The 16,906-nt window shown below is 41.1% G+C and overlaps 1 protein-coding gene across 33 annotated transcripts in view; it reads right to left on the bottom strand.

Annotated features, from left to right (window-relative positions):
* The window catches only part of Arpp21 (cAMP regulated phosphoprotein 21), a 164,612-nt gene that overhangs the window by 99,068 nt on the left and 48,638 nt on the right, over window positions 1-16,906 (bottom strand). For all 33 annotated transcript variants that reach the window (XM_028787084.1, XM_028787074.1, XM_028787079.1 and 30 more), the window contains 6 exons: window positions 16,248-16,289; window positions 15,481-15,567; window positions 11,059-11,203; window positions 9,691-9,769; window positions 8,973-9,032; window positions 8,143-8,283 (listed from right to left, as the gene is read on the bottom strand). In XM_028787084.1, coding sequence (XP_028642917.1) covers window positions 8,143-8,283; window positions 8,973-9,032; window positions 9,691-9,769; window positions 11,059-11,203; window positions 15,481-15,567; window positions 16,248-16,289 — 554 coding nt within the window. The remainder of the gene's footprint in view (window positions 1-8,142; window positions 8,284-8,972; window positions 9,033-9,690; window positions 9,770-11,058; window positions 11,204-15,480; window positions 15,568-16,247; window positions 16,290-16,906) is intronic.

The following is a 16,906-nucleotide window of genomic DNA, read 5'->3' as shown; positions in this document are numbered from 1 at the left end:
TATGATTTTGCCAGTGAACCAATAGATTGCAGTGAATGAAGACTGCTTAATTACCCTCTTGCTTTCCTAGTATCTTGACATTACTGATTCTATGGAAGGAAATTCTTCCCTTGACCTTTGAAAAGTCAAGGTCAAAGTCTGAGAGGCACAAGCTCCTGGCCTTTGGTTTTCATCATCTGTGACCAGACAAGATAGGACAGACTTGGGCTTTCCTTTCTCTTCTATGAGATGGACAGACTTTATTGAAACCATGCCATGCTGAGAGCTAAGTGAATATGCAACCAAATAAATAAACAGATAAATAAACAAAACCCTCAGAGGCATCATTGTGCCGTGTACAAATCTCCTTCAAATAATGAAGCAGATTCTATCTGTACACAAGGTGTATGTTTGCTTTGTTTCTAAAATTAAATAGTAAACTGCATCATACAATAGAAAAAAGGAACACTATAAACTTGTTTTTCCTCCTTGCTCTCTATTTCTGAGCTACCCCTCTCTCATGCACAGAGTCTATATTCTCAAAGGAAATAGCAAGAGAATATGGAGATCATATAATGTTTGGGGGAAATGGCGGAGAGTTTGACCATGGTCAACAAAGCCCCAAATTTAAGCTTAAAAGATGATTAAGGACCTAGGTGTCTTCCCAAAGCCAGGATAACTGTTTAGAGAGATGAATATGTCAATGATACGGATTTTATCATTAAGCCATATACACGAGTATCCCAACCACACTGTATGTTTGCCAATCAGATGAAGAGAAGGAAGCGGAGTGTGTTCAGTGCATAAGCCTCTGAGTTCTAGTTAGATGATAGGTAGCACTGACTCTATGAAAAGCTAACAATAGATTTATCATGTTTAGAAGTGACAGGCTGCCAGCCAACCACTCTTAGATACACTTAGACGGAGGCTCTGTCTTCTAGAGAGCGCTCCAGTAAGCATGGATCTATTATGCTGCTAGTGTGTTATAGTGCCCCTTACAGCTCTAAATCAAGGACAAGAACACTGTGGACATGGGAAGAAACCTGTGTCTGTTTGTTTTGTCTTGGTTCAGTGAGAACACAGTCCCCTGTAGGGTATGAAACTCCCCTTTGTGGACACCCAAGAATCCCCCAGTTAAGCCTTGGTGCTTCAGGGCATTACGGAGAATATGTGCTCCTTCACCTGGGCTCAGCTTCTCTGTCCTGAGTTTGTGCCCTGAGATGGTGGAGGGCCCAGCCTTCTGTGGTTAGGACAATAATGAGCTGTCTCTTTAGGGCTTCTTTGGAAAGGCCCTTCAATCTCATGTGTGGCACTTTCTAGAGAGACTTTCTCTACTTAGAAGAGGCTTCATTGTTTTTGCTTTACTGACAAACACCTCAGTTAACTGTATTTTCTAGAGCAGTTATTCTACACACAGATCCCTGATAGTGTCAAGGACCACATGACTCAAGAACGATGGCGTTGAATCCAAGGGCATTTAACTCCCTTTTTGTTTGTGTTGGTTGCTTTGTTTTGCTTTTGAGAGGCTCAGTTTGCAGCCCAAGCTAGCTTCAACATCCTGTAACCAGGCAGATCTGAAACTCACTGTGTAGCCCAGGCTGGGCTCAAGCTCATGGAAATAGTTAAAGTATTAACTATTGGCCTCCCAATAGTTAAAGTAGCCTTTGGACTCCTCCTATCCCACAGTTTGTGGAGAGTGAAGGTACTGTCCTCCACAGCATTTGCTATTGCCAAGTTTTGCTCTGCACTCTGAAGGGTAGGGAATTTGAGGCAAGGAGAGTGGGTGGATGTGAAAGATGAAATAGAAATTGTGAAGAGATGACAACCTTTTAACATGAAAATTATCTGAGACAAGTTAAAAGTTGATCTGCTGTATGCAAAGATATCCAGGTGTACATGTGCAATAACAACATTGTTTGTGAGAAATGCAAGTGGAAGTAGATGGTGTAACATCTTCAAATGGTAAACTCCAGATCTACATCCTTTCTCTGGGATGGCATAAAGGAGAAGGAGATGAACAATAGAAAAAATACCTCCATAAAAAGAACAATGTACATCTTTGTGCTAAATGTAGAAAAATAATTGAAAGAGAGAAAATGGAGATCGGGGAGACAAAGAAAAGCACAGAGCTTCTAATGTAACAGTCACATACTTGTAACATAGAAAAGTTAACGTTTTATATGAAACTATGAAACTAAAATGATCATAAGTTTAGTGTCCTATCTAAAAGTCCACATCGAAACATTGGTCTGGAGTGGAGTCTCCTGTTTTTGATCCCAGCTACATGGGAAGCTGAGGCAACAGCTTATACATGCAAGCCCAGCTTGGGCTGCATAGTGAGGCCTTGTCTGAAGACAAAAATAACAACATGACAAAGAAAGGAAAAGACTGGAGATGCAGTCATTAGCTCACTAGTAGAGCTCTAACCTAGAAAACAGAAAACTCTGGGTTCCATCTCAAGGGACATTATAAAGAATGAACAGATTATAAAGACCTTCTGTGATATACAAGTAACATGGAACCTAGTATCTGCATTGTAGATTTTCAGTGGGTAGTACTACCAAGCCTGACAGTCAACCAGAAGTCCAATAGTGGGAAACCAAAGTGCTTGAGAATAAACCCTGTTGCTGTCAAAATTCAGAGAGACAGACCATGGAACTAATGGAATATGGCAAAATAAACAACAGTAGCAACGACTCCAAAACCATAGGGCTCCTTCTCAGGCACAGAAATTGCTGTTTTAAGTCAAAGTGAGACAATTCCAAAGGGTAGACATTCCTCACTAGCCATAAGACCCAGATGATAAACTAGTTGTGCCTGGAAACAATTGGTGACACTCTCACCTCTTCCTTCTTGGTTAGTTCTGAGGCTGAGAAAACCTGCAATACTACAGGCCCGGATGATTTTATTAATTCTCTAATGTTCATATGTTTATTCAGACAGCAGCAGCATCTTGGATCTCTCCCATAAGAACTTTTGACTCCTCTCTCTTTTCCTTTCAGCAAGTTTCCCCTCCAGTCCAGGCACTGGTATGACTTTGACAAGAGTTTTGCTATATGGATGTAAGAAGTAGAAACCACCATCTCTGCAGAAAGCTCAGCTCTTTGTAACTGCTCAATACATGTGGATTACTAGCATACATCTGTTTAGACTCAATAGATGAATCCTCTCTTCCCTTTAATTATTTGAGTATTAGCTCTCCTTAGTTTTGCCCACTGCAGCAGGGCATCAAGAATACCTCTCTGCTACAAAGTCACAGGTTCTCTGGGAATCCCCAAAACATTCAGAGTATTAATGCAAAACTTCTAATGACCTCACTCCAACACTCACCATAGTGTTTCCTCATTCCCCGTAGAGCTGAGTCTGCTGTGCATGGGGTGGGAATCTAGGGCTGTTGATGGCAGTGGCTATGTAAGAGCCACTGAGTAGATTCATCTTTTATACTAACATTATCGATAAATATGACTCATAGGTATTCTCCTTCAACAAGCTACACATGCTTGAAGTGACAAGCCAGAAATGTACAGCAAGGAGTACAAAACTATAGATAGACAACACTTCTGGTGTTGACTTATATGAGTAAGTAAATCTTCAAAATACCTTTAAAATAATAGCTCCTTAATCTCAATAATTTCTTATCAGACAACAAAGGAATTAAATAGTTGAAATCTGTTGGAGACTGGTGCTAATGCTTTGAATCTGTGTGTCCAGATGTTGAAGGTCCTTGTCTCCAATTGGTTTTTGATCTATCAATAAAGATACCAGTGACCAATGGCTGAGCATGGGGTGGGACACTGAGAGCTTTGTGGGTAGGATGCAGTGAGAATCAGGAGGACTCAGGAAGAAGAGGATGCAGTAGTAGCAAGAGATAAAGCCAATCAGCCATGTGAGTTTTTCTGTAAAAGGCACGTGTGTGTGTGTGTGTGTGTGTTTGTGTGTGTGTGTGTGTGTGCGTGCGCGCACGTATTTTCCATTCACAAATCCAAGATAGCTCCTGGCTGGTTGTGTGCCTATGCGCCTGCGATTTGTTGGGCACTCAAAGCTGTGTAGACAAAACCAAGTGCTACAGAAATACACATCGGATGCAGTCATTCCATCTTGAGACTGTGGCTTGGTAGCTGAGATGATTTGACTTGAAATAACCATCACTTCAATATTTCACTAATTTTCACACTGGTGAAATACACACACTGGTTTAGAACTGCTAATTATTTCTTCTCTATAGAGAAGGCCCCCAAACTGAAATTCTCTTTGTAGGATTAGATGTGATAATATACATAAAGCAAGAGTCAAAGCATAGGTTGCAGTGCACACACAGTAAGTGCCGTGATTCTCGGCCAGAGATGTTGTCATTCAGAAGTGTGTTCTGGAGACCAATCCTATCCATCATGGGAGAGCTAATGGATGATAACTGAGGACATGACAGAGAAGAGCACACAGGGGACAGTCATAATTTTCTGTGGTTCTCAGGAACTGTACCTTATGACCCAGGCAGTCTAAATTTCATACCGAAAGATTTTCTCTCTGTGAAACACTTAACAACCTCTAGTCCCCATTTAAAATGTCTTAAACCACCCTCATCCAGAAAAGCATAACAGAAGGAAGCTGACGACAATTGTAGCTGATACAGTGGTGATAATTCCTGCACCTACATTTATTGGCACACCTTACAGAACCGTGAGAACTCACTGAAGAGAAGCAAACAACAATCCAATATATGAAAAAGGTGTTTTCTCCCTCAGCTTCATTTCCACACTCCATCCAAAGACTTCATATTCTGGACCTGTTCTCCTAAGCCACGATGACATTTAAAATGTATATTTTTTTCAAGGATTTGCATGGGAGCTGCAGAAACCTGAAAGGTGCTCCTCAAATACACCACGTACAGTGGACCATGGGAGAAATTCTCATCCCAGCTCTCTCCTCTCTATGAGGTAATATACTTCAATCCAACAATATATAAAAATTAGCCTGGTTCCCACTGACTATCAGTTGCTCTGGTGAGGAAACCCTTCACATTTGCAGAGAATATAGATCTCCCCCCTCAAATAAATGGAAATTGAAACCTTCAAGGCACCTAGATCTTAACGGTCCATTTTTACCTTCAAATCCAAATACCCTGGCAGTAGACAGCTATAACATCTATATATTCTCGTGAAACAACAGTCTTTGCTTGTACTGCTAACATGATCCACGTATTGAAAACTGCAATATACTACTCTTCAAAATGAGCCTTTATTTCGTCCTTTTTCCTTCTTACTCCTCTTCAGAGAGGTAGCAGTTTACCCTCAAATTCTACCATTGATGCCTTTGCCCCTTAAGAGCCATTTAAGTGACAGAAGGTGAGCAACATGGTGGTTGGGATGGAGGAAGAGGGCTTCATATGCTCCAGCTAATGCCTAGAAAGTCCATGGCTTACTACAGGGTTAGGCCAGCAAAAGGATAACAAAGGATGGTAGGGAAGATGTGGTGTTCAGATTGGATTTGGTGCTGGCACCAAAGAATTCACTACCTTCCCAGGGTACTGTCTGCCTGTGCTCACTGTACACTCTACTGAGTGCAAACATATGCAGTCTGTTTTAACAATGCTCAGGAAAATAGAAAGCCAGGGGCTGATTAGATGGCTTAGCAGTTGACAGTACTTGCTACATTTGCAGTGCACCCAGGTTTGGCTCCCAAAATTTATACTGGGCAGCTGACAACTGCCCATAAGTCTAGATCTAGTGAGATTTGATGCACTTCGGATCACTATGGACAACTGCATTCATGTGGTCCATATAGACAGACGTGCGCACGCATGAACTTGTTCACTCACTAAAACTTTCTAAAGATGATCAAAGTTTGTGCTTCCCTAGAAGGGAAGGGGTTTAGCAATGGGACTTCTGTTAGTCAGATAATGAAAACCTTAAAGACAGATCACTTTCTACTGTGGTGCTGGAGAGTCTAAAAGAAACAACAGAATCTCTGGGAGAGTTAAGTTTCTAGAATCACAGGCACATTTTAATGTGTTCCGACCCTGTAAGCAGTTGAAATGTCACTAACCCGATAAAGACACTGAATTTGAAAACTCAAATTGTATGTAAATTTAGCTAAGTTAAAATATACTTTAAATGGACCCACATCAGTGTAAAAGGCAACTTCACAGGCAAGAATAAACTTCTATCAAGAGTAATCACAGAGACACAATATCGCCATCAACTAGTGTATAAACAGGTACTGATATCCATGACTGTGAGACTGTAAAACCATTGTAACTATTAACAAATCCACTATCTACGAGTTATAAACCTATCAGGCTTAACCTACACTACCTATGCACAGATCCACATTTCCCACGACCTTGGAGTACAACACAAGGAACCAATTAAAAACGGAAGTCAATTCCTTCCCTGTTTTGTTCTCAGGTTGTCTTTCTCTGCTGTCTGGCACCTGCAAGCCACAAGAAACACTGGAATGGAGTGTAAAAATCATAAACAATAATACACCAAAACCAGCTGGGTGTGTTCGAGGGTGAACAAAAACGTAGCGGATTAAAGAAGAGTGACCTTTAATTTCCACGACAGTCAAGACAGGAGGCAGCAGTGTCAACAATCATATGGAGTGAAAAGCTGCTAAATTCTGAGATGTGTTTTGCCAGCACAGTAGAATACAACTGTGGGACCCAACAATTCTGAAGCTTCAAGAGCTCTTAAGCATTATCCACTTCAAACTGTTCTACAGATATATAAGCAATTTGAAACTCGGGAGGAAAAAAAAGTGAAGCACTACAGTGTCCCTGAGATAATAGCCACTCTTGGGCTAGGCTTCTTACTGGGTGCTCCTCCCCCTAACTGTCTCTGTTCCTCTGCTGAGCTCAGGCTGATCTCCCAGGAGATAGAGAATCTGGAGGCCACCCCACTTGCTGTAATCTTCTGTGAACAGAAAAGAAAGCCTGTTTTAACCATGAAGGCTCCATTCAACACAAAAGTGCCTGCACTAACATTCTGACACAAAGACCACGTGATCACCAAACACCCCAAAGGAAAGAACATTATTTGCTTAATGATGATTTACAGGTTTTGAGGGTGCCACACCTTTTTGTTAAAGACGTTCCCTTAGCACTATTTGAAAGCTACAGGGGTTCAAAGCAGACAATTGCAGGTGTCAAGGCAAAAGAAGTCTCCTAGAAGGGTGCTCCTGATGACTCAGTTCGGACAGGGAAAAGATTTTAAGATGAAAGACATTGATTATCTTGAGAAGAAACAAGTATTGTCTTCTTAGGGCTAAAACTTAGATATCTGGCAAGCTCAGACCTCTGTCTCACAGGTGAAGAAACAAAGATGGCAAATAAGGACTGCAGCAGACTGGGATGCCCAGTCAGGATGCCAGGACTGTGAAGCAAGGTTTCTGTGTCCTGTTCTGAGTTTTTCCCAAAGTGCATGTCTCCTCCGCATCAGAAGAAGGGAAAGAAAAGGACAAATCTTTCTGTGTGTCCTGCTTTATAAACCCCATCCTTGACCTATTCTTCCTCCCCTAGCCCATCCCTTCCTGCTCTACCCTCCCTTAATATCCCCTATAGGGCTAATTTTAAACTCCTGATCCTCCTGCCTCAGTCTCCAGAGTGCTTCGAGCACAGGCATATACCATCATGCCTATCTTTGCACAAAGAGTTTACTTAATCGCTCGCTCGCTCGCTCGCTCGCTCGCTTGCTTGCTTGCTTGCTTGCTTGCTTGCTTATTTAGGCTTTATCCATTTGCTGCCCTGGGATAAACTTTGTGTATGGCATCCAAGTCCTCTACCGCTAAGCTACACTCCCAGACCAATGCCTGTGGTTTTTATCTGAATGCTATTTTGAAGTGAAGCTCCCCCACCATCTTCTGTGTAATTTCATGGAATGCTAATAGAAAGAATAAAATTATGAGCTTGTAAAAAAAAATGAACGAACAAACAGACAAATAAATAATGGAAACAAGTTCATTTTACTGCCTGGGGTTTACAAATTTCCCTGGTTCTCATTTGGTCTTATATGGATCCCTGTCATCCCACTGCTGCTAGGACAGAAAGATAACCAGCGCTGGCTGCACATATTTAATGTTGCATATTTCGAAATGAATAGTGTGCTCTTACAAACCAGTCCCTGATAGGAAAAACAAACAGTAAACAGACACTACGTTGGGACTTACATTCTGGTGCTGCTGGTCTTGTTGATGATGACAGATTTTCCAGTTTGATCCACATTGTGGTCCAATCCGAAGTACGCTGCCACCCGGTGGACCAGCATCCTCTGGTAGGATGACATCTGGGGGAACTTTTTATAGTGGTTACTGGAACAGAGTTACAGGAGAAGTAAAATCAGCATCTTAATTTCATGCTGGTAGTATATTTTACAGGGATTTACACGCCACTATCTCCTTTTATCCAGAAACACTTGGTGTCTTTTATTTCAACACCACCTGATGTCTTCTCTCACAGACAAATTTCTACTATCATAGATTTATTGATCAAGCTGCAGTAGGCATCGCTGCTTTGCAGCCACTCGTTCATTTTGTCTCTTGCAAAGTGTTCTGGGTTAGTTCATGATACCTTATCAACAGAGGCAGGCAGGGGACAGGCTCCATGACATAATAGAGATTGCAGATATCTATCTGGACATGTGTCATTACCCAGTTTACATCAAATGCAGCACAATTATTTCCAGGCATAACTGACTACAGCCAGCTGGAGCCCATTAAAAAAACGATCATAAAATGAAAAAGGTCACTTCTTGTTACAGCTCCTCAATGCAAATTAGTGGGGGCCTATTTATGGCTATTTTGCCAGGCGCTTAACAGGAAAGATCACATATGATCCAAGCAATGACCATTCCAAAATCCAATGACTTCTCCATTGAACATACCAAGAACCATATGAACTGACATTTTATCTATCTACAGCACTCTGTGGAATGAGTCATTAACTCAGACGCTGAGCTAAGACATGTCATCGAATTAGCTAGCATGGCCATTGAACATACTTGCTGTCAGCAATGAAATCAATCATTTCCTGTTCCATTTTCAAGAGTATCATCCTGTCCCTGTAAAATAAATGTTCAAAGGAAAAGTTTCATGCACTTGTAGTTTCCAAAGAGCAAATACAGTTTATCAAACTCAACAGGGACACAGAGCAGACATAACGCTAATTTGTCTTTGGACTACGTTGACTCCTTGCTTTGCAGGCCATGACTTTGAACTCAGAAGTTTCATTTTCCTTTCACTTGTTAAGTGTTTGGAGGTGTTAAATGTCATCATTTGAATGATAATCATAACATGTAAACTTTTGAATGATAAAAATACAACCAACAAAGACTTGAAGTAGAAAGAAACTGGAAAGAAGCCAAGTTGGAGTACTGAGTACACATGGCTATGTGCCCGTACCCAGGCACTCATGGACTGATATTATAAAGATCATTTCATTCTCTCATTTTTACTTCAATATGTCCTTGGGGTTAGCAAAGCAGTTGATATACTCTAACTCACACAATGAGCAACTGTGTAACTATTAGGACTCGCCATCCACAAGGAGATACAAACTATCAACAGAGAAGAACAAGTTCAGGAGAGACATCAAGGAAGCCATCTAGTTTTTATACTTAATTTCTTAGAAGTATTCTGACTAATCATTTTGTAATATTTTATCTGAGCCTCCCCACCCCCTAAGACCACCAAAAGGCTTGTTTCACAATTTAAATTTACCTGGAATTGTTCTTCAGTGTGTTAATTAGAAACTCATGTAAGTCTATTCCTGTAGAATCTGTATATTCTTGGCTGCAATCTGAAACAAACAGCAAGATGGAGTTGAGTTGCCAGGATGGACGATGGGAAGACAGGGTAGGACAGGGTTTGAAAACGTTCTGGTTTCCTTCCAGCTCAGATAAACTTCAAAGGAAGTTACGAGGGTGAAAATACTTGCACGCAAGGATCGTAACATCAGAAATAAGGGTTGAGACTTTGACTGTGGGAAGATCCTGGTGACAGAAGAGGGGAAGTGTGCTTTCTGCTGCTGCTGGAATGTGTTCTATGCTGAAAGTCAGTGGGGTACTGCCTCCACATGACAGTTACATCCCAACCCACAGAGACCTCAAGAGCTTGTGATCCCATGACAACCTTTTTTTTTTTAATTATTAAAACAGAACAGTTTAAAAAATGAAGGTTCTGTTATAAAACTATCTAAATATGAATCAGTATAAAACATGACAAGAGACAAGTGTTCTCAAGTCGCTCTGATCTCCTGGTCCTGGATAAACTCAGGTTTACACAGCCATTTTAGAAATGTTAAGCACTTTCTTATACACCTCAAGCTTGAGGGTTTCATCAGACAGAAGCTGACTGTTCCAAGCAGAAGTATGTTCGCAGAGGATAAACATTAAGAGTGGCTACCATCCCTAGAATGCTGGGATTCCAGTGTGGTCTCTAGCATAACTCTCCATTCCAGCTTTGCTTCTTCCTACTTTGTCCAATCAGTGGGACATCCATAGTTTAAAAGTTCTGGATTGTATGGCTATAGCTTTTAGGAAGAATGGCTCTTTTCAAAATAGAAATATGATTTTTATTTTCAAATGAAACAACATGCAGCGGTGATCGGATGCAGAGACCGAAGCCCTAGGTGCCAGGGCTTCTACTGACCTCCACCCCAATGTGGCTTATTACGAGGAAGTGCTAAGGCCCTTGCTGCCTGTCTTTTAAGATAAGGGTGAGAGCTAAAATAGAAAGCTGTGTATCACCATTGTTCACCAATCCAAGTCAGTTGTCAATGAACATGAATGCAAGAACCGATTTCAATTCCCCCTTTCTCCCCAGCTTGTCACTGAGAACAGGAGATTCAAATGGGAATTCAAAGAAATAAGTGATTCTAAAAATAACCTCTCTAGCTATACAAATAAGGGTGCAGGAACAAAAAAGAAAGTCAAGGTCGCTATTTTTTTTTCTTTTACACATACAGGGCCACGTGGAAAATTCGATACAGAGTGCCCTGGGCTGTAAAGACTGGTGTCGGTTTGCAATGTCTCCTGGCTATGCATGCGCCCACGTTAAGCAAGGTAAGGAAAGGTTTCTCAGATTCACCTTTTGATAACATTCTGATCTTGGGTCTCTCAGAGAGTTTCTCTCTGTTCTTATCCTTTTCTTTTTCTCTCTCAGAATCATCCTTCCTAGATTTATCCTCCTCTTGCAGGCTGGGGAAACTGGAAAGCTGTAAGTGAATTGATTCCTGTTGGGGAAAAAAATATAATAATTTAGGGCCAGAAGTCATCATCTCTGCCTGGTTTCCATTTCGCACAGAGGTTACTAGGTATTGAAAAATGAGAGGTCGGTATGGATTCCTATTTCTTAAGTGGTTAAAAAAAAATTAGGCCTGTCAGGAACAAAAGAATACTTGCCCTTTACGGTGAACTGAAATCCAGAAGTCAATGGGAGGTCAGAAGACACATCTAGTATTAAACTTTGCCTCATGAATATTAACTTTAATCAAGCTAAACTCCTGTAGATCACAACTCTTATTTTTTTCTCTACAGGTTTATTTTTAAATGTGTAGGGTGTGTGGGGGGACCCTTTAATGTCCTCACATTGGAGACACTGTCATGTCTAAAAAAAGGCCTCTCCAATTCTCTTCCAGTGCTCCTTATAAGGAGAAACGTGCACACAGACAGGTCCCAGGAGTCAGAATTACAGTTAGAACTGAGAGAAAAATAAAAGCACCCAACAGCCAATTTACAGTAGAAATCCTACCATGGAACCAGGCAAAGAAGGATATCCCACACATGGGAGATTGAACCCTGCAACACTGGACTCTTAGATCTGGGGTCACAGGGCTTACATATGAATGTCATTAATATTATAAATCAGTCACAAAAAGGCATTGCCTTTTGGAAAATGTGGTGAGTCCTGCTATGTTTTCATAAGCTATCTATAAATCTATGTTTGGGCAAATGTAGTTAATTCTTCTCCAAACAGATTCTCCTGAGCTGCTTCTTGGTACAGAGCTCAGTGTTGAACTATGTCTACATTTACCTTTTTTTTTTTCTGGAAACTGATCTGCTTATTTTGATTGACACTCAGTAGCCACAGCCATTACTTTAGTTGCACATTTGCTTCTTTGGAGCAGAATGCACCACATGATGTTCTGTTTGGATTTTTTTAGTTTCTGCAAGGTATATGCCGGTTGGAGTCGTGATGGCTCAGGGAAGTTGCGGCTGGCTTTGTGTGTGTGGTATACGAGAGAGCACTCAATGACACTGCTTCATGGTGTTGGGCAGGGGGTTGGGCATGTTTCCAATGAGGAGAGACCCCTATGAGAAATGAAAGCTGAAGGGAAGTTGCCATGGTGCTGAGAGAAAACTAAAAAAAACAAAAAAGATCTTCAACTTCCACCCTACGGAAGACTGTCATCATAGTTTATTAACTAAGCTGGGTTTTCCGACTCCCGGAAGGTTATTTGGGAGGTAGGGGTGGACATTTACAAGTTATGCAAATAAAACAAGTTCTACTGTAGTCATTCTTCACATGATTAGGGACAGAGAACTGTTGCAGTCAGTGGGGGTTCAAGGAGGAGCTAGGGTTGGGAGGTTGCTTTTACTTTCTCAGAAAATTCCTAGGCCATTTCCCAGCTGAGATGTGTCTGAGGAACAACCAGGCCATCAGTAGACTCATAGAGAAGCTGTGGGCATGTGGATCATGAGAGAATGATCCCATTTGTTCTTCAAAACTGTAAGAACTCTCCAGCCTTCTCTAAGTTGGAATCTAAAAAAGTCATCACGTTGGCAATAATTCCTATACACAAAATCAGAAGCCAAAGATATCCACTGTAGACAAATGTACAAATTGTTGCTGTGTATTGACAGATACTGTACTCAGGTTAAAAAAAACCATATTTCTACACATAAATATACAATATGGTGTAGAAAGAATACACAAAAAAGTGCTGTAGAATTGGTAAAAAACAATCTGTTATTTTTAAATATTTTTTATTGATACGCTCAATATTAAAATACAAGTGTTAATAAATACATTGGTACAGGATAAGTTTATACCCAACAACAGTAAAAGAATGATTCAAGTTGCAGTAACACACTGGTCAGTAAATATTATAACATTAGAAAAAACACGCTTCCTTTACTCAAAGACAGACTGAACCATCAGGTGTGGGTCTGAGATCAAGTAACACAGGGAACAAGAGAGCTTTTCCCACACAGGAAAATAAAGGCAGTTTTCCAAATACTGTGAATATACAAACATGGGGGAAGCAATAAATTCCATGTACTGTATACTTCTCTGGGAGTCAGTCCACACATTTTCTAAGTGTTCAGTGTTTTCTAGTGAAGGCATTGCGTATAAATTCTAAGATCGGGTGACTTGCTTAAATATATGTGTGTATGTCTGTTGGTTTTTCTGCCAACTCCCTATTCCCACCACTCTTTGGCTAGTTCACAGAAAGCTTGAGGGGCCTAATTCTCTGCTCCAACATGAATCCTGCTTTCTGGGTTCAGAACCAGCAGGAACAAAGCACCATTTGCACCCACTGTGTGGGGGTACCACTAGGCCTGCCTCTGAAATGGGTGCTATGATACAGATGACTCTTACCAAAACTCCTGTGCCTTGTCAAAAGAGACAAAGAGCAGATGGAATCCACAGAGCCTGGCCTCTGCCTGGCACTAAGAGTGAGAAACAACTGGGCTCTTACTTCTCCCAGAGCCTGGCAATCTACAGGGTTTCACACAAGTCAGATGCTGTAACATCACAAACCAGCCGTTCACATTGCTAGTACAAGGTATGGGATTCACATCGGTCTACCTTCTCCATCTCCGTTAAAAAGAGAAGCACATGGAAAATGCTGAAGGAAAGCCACACGTTTCTCAGAGCCCGAGTTTAAAAAGAAAAAGGGTAAGGGTTTATCTATGACACACAGTAATGGCTACTGAATGAAGAATAGCTTGTCTGTGTCTTCTCACATGAAGGGCATGTGAAGAAAATGAGACTAGTGAAGAAAACACTCTAAGAACAAAAATCTATAAGGAATTTATTTATTTATTTTTGGTTCCTTCTAAAGAAAGTGCTCTCGTGTTCTCTGTGCCCATAAAAAGACTTTAGAGGATTGCTATTAAAGTGGAAAGGGGGAGAGGGGAGATGAATGAGAAGCCAAAGAAATCCAAACAAAAATTAATGATTTTGTAATCAATTTTCTTTCCCTGGGGCTCAGATAGATCATTTGCCTTCTGTCTTGGCTGCTTTTGCCCTCTGAGAAAAATAAGCAAAATTTCAGCATCAAGGCTATGTTTTTTTTTTCATAAGCAAATAAATATAGTAGTTAAAAAGAAAAAAGTAGTAACAAAGAGGATGTGAAGGGCCCTGGAATTTTACGTTTTGGGGATCAAAGATATGAATGGAGATGTGGAAGATGTGTAGCAGCTGCTTAGTATCAAATTCGCCACCAGTTCAGATGCTTTTCCTGGACCTTTTTTTGCAGTAGTCAAAAAAAAAAAAAAAAAAAGAAAAGAAAAAGAAAAAAGAAAAAACCCTCCCGAAGGCCATAACTGCATTTCTCCACAGTTCAGGGTGCTTAGACACTACTTCTTACATCTTCTAGGAGCCAACAGTGGTGTTTTATTTATAGGCAAGTTCATTTGGGGAGCTGAGAGGTAAGCTGTCTCCATAAAGACAGGATGCTGAGGGTGTATTTGGTTCAGCCTTATCAAGAGAGAGCCTTGGTGGACATCCAGCACTACCGTGCTTACTGGATTTTATTTTATTTTTTAAAATTAAATCTTAATCTAAATTCATTTGAGTTCCTTTCCATTTGCAGTTTTCAGAGAGTCTGGAAGAAAACAAATGCAATATCCTGTGATATACATTTAAAATAGTTGTGGGGGATATGAGGGGGTGTGGGGGGTGTATGTGTGTGGGGGGTTATTTGCATATTTGTGGGAGGTACATCTGGGAGTACAAGTGTCTGTGCATGTGGAGTCAGACGTCAGTCTCAGGTGTTGCTCCTCGGTTGCTATCTGCCATTTTATTTATTTATTTATTTATTTATTTATTCATTCATTCATTCATTCATTTATTTTTGAGACAGTCTCTCCCAGGGACCTGGGGCTCACTGGTTAGGCCTTGAGCTGGCTGGCCCTTGGATCCCAGGAATCTGTCTGTCTTTATTTCCCCGGTGCTGAGATTACAAGTATATGCACCATGTTCAGGTTTTGAGTGGGCTCCAAGGTTTAAACACAGGTCCAGCTGCTTGTGTAGCAAGCAGTTTACTTGTTATGTCCCCAGCCACAAACTTATAAACTATGCATTGTCTCATAAACAGGAGGAAGCAAGAAAATGCTCTTTCTTCAATTCCTGTTTTCTCCCGCAAAACATCGTTTAATGTCAAATTAGTGGTTGGCCATGCACACAGAAATCTAGTCATGCAATCCTGTCTAATTCCAGGTTTATACCTGATCATGCACAGAGATGTAGTCATGCAATCCCGTCTAATAGCAGCTTTTATACCTGATCCTGGTGACTTTCCCCTCCAGGTCTAGCAGACTCTTCACAGACAGCGAGACTTCTGGTCAGCTTCCCTTTGCCTGCTCCTGACTGGGGATTGAGATTAAGGGGAGGAGGGGGGGAGAAAAAAGCAGAAAACATTCTCAGACTGTCAAAGCATGGCCACCACATTTGCCTGAATATTCTCAAGTCAGACTTCTCCGTCCGGTGTCTAATGAGCTACACAGTTCTGAGTACAAAGAGTGAAGGGAAGTATCAGGGAGCCAGTGCCAAGGATAAAAACACCAACTCACACCAACAGTTCTTAACGATTTTGACTCATGCATGAAAGGTGAGTGAATGTCATTTCTTGAAAATATCACAAGAAACACTTGACAGGACAAATTTTCATTAAAACTAAATTAGGAGAAGATTTGCCTAAGGAGGTGTTCCAAGCACCGACCAACCTTGTCCATTTATTTTCAGGTACAGATCACTTGAAAGACTGAACTGTCTGCTCTAAATTTTAGCCAACAACAAGAGAAAACTTCCCATGGATGTGGATTGGGTAAAGCACCGCTGAACCTCCTACTGTAAATAGGAACTCTTGAGGATGTTCAGATTCTGAGCAAGAAGCATCCCCATGAGGACAGAAGGTGAGCATGACAGCCAACTTGTAACAGGACAGCCAGGACCCATCCCAGCCTCTGAGATATGGGCACATCTTCAGCTCTGATGGGAAATGTGCCATTTATTATAACTGTGGTGCTGACTCCCCTGAAGAGCCTTACCTTGGATTTTCTCCTCTCTTGGTTCTGAGCCGCCAGTCGCCGCTGCGTGGTTGAAGCAGAAACAGAAATAGAAACAGAAACAAAAACAAAACAAACAAAATAAAACAAAAACCAGTAAACCAGAAAGAGATAGAAAGACAGAATGGGATGGGGAGAGAAAATCAAAGGGGAAGACATCATTATCATTGATAATGGAGATAACCCCGGTGGAAGCAAAAATACTGTGACCACTAGGAAGGACACCCTCCTGGCCTAAGTCCCAATTATTCCATACTGTCACTTTTAGTCCTTTGTACTCCTAGCAAACACAGGAGAGAAGAAACAATCTGGAAAGCTTCTGATCACTATGTGGTCATTGGCTTTTGATTAGGTTGGCTCATGGAAAAGGCTAATACATTTGTGAATTGGTTCAAGGAAAATCTATAGCATTTACAAGCTCAGTTTGCCTTCCCTGGACCAACATCTTTTTTTCCTTGGCAATCACTGTGTATTTAATCCTGGCTCTCCCCTCCTTCCCCCCGGCTGTTTTCAGGTCCCACTTCCTCCCCCAATCTGTTTTAGTGTTCTGACTCTTCATCTGGGGACTCTTGAGCTTCAGTTTGCCTGAAAATAAGATTTGAACCTTAACTTATGTATGAAGAGTAGAATACATGGCTTTG

Source organism: Grammomys surdaster, unplaced genomic scaffold (assembly GCF_004785775.1).
Source record: "Grammomys surdaster isolate TR1022 unplaced genomic scaffold, NIH_TR_1.0 125606, whole genome shotgun sequence".
Classification (NCBI taxonomy): Eukaryota; Metazoa; Chordata; class Mammalia; order Rodentia; family Muridae; genus Grammomys; species Grammomys surdaster.
This window is presented reverse-complemented; position numbering and strand designations above follow the sequence as displayed.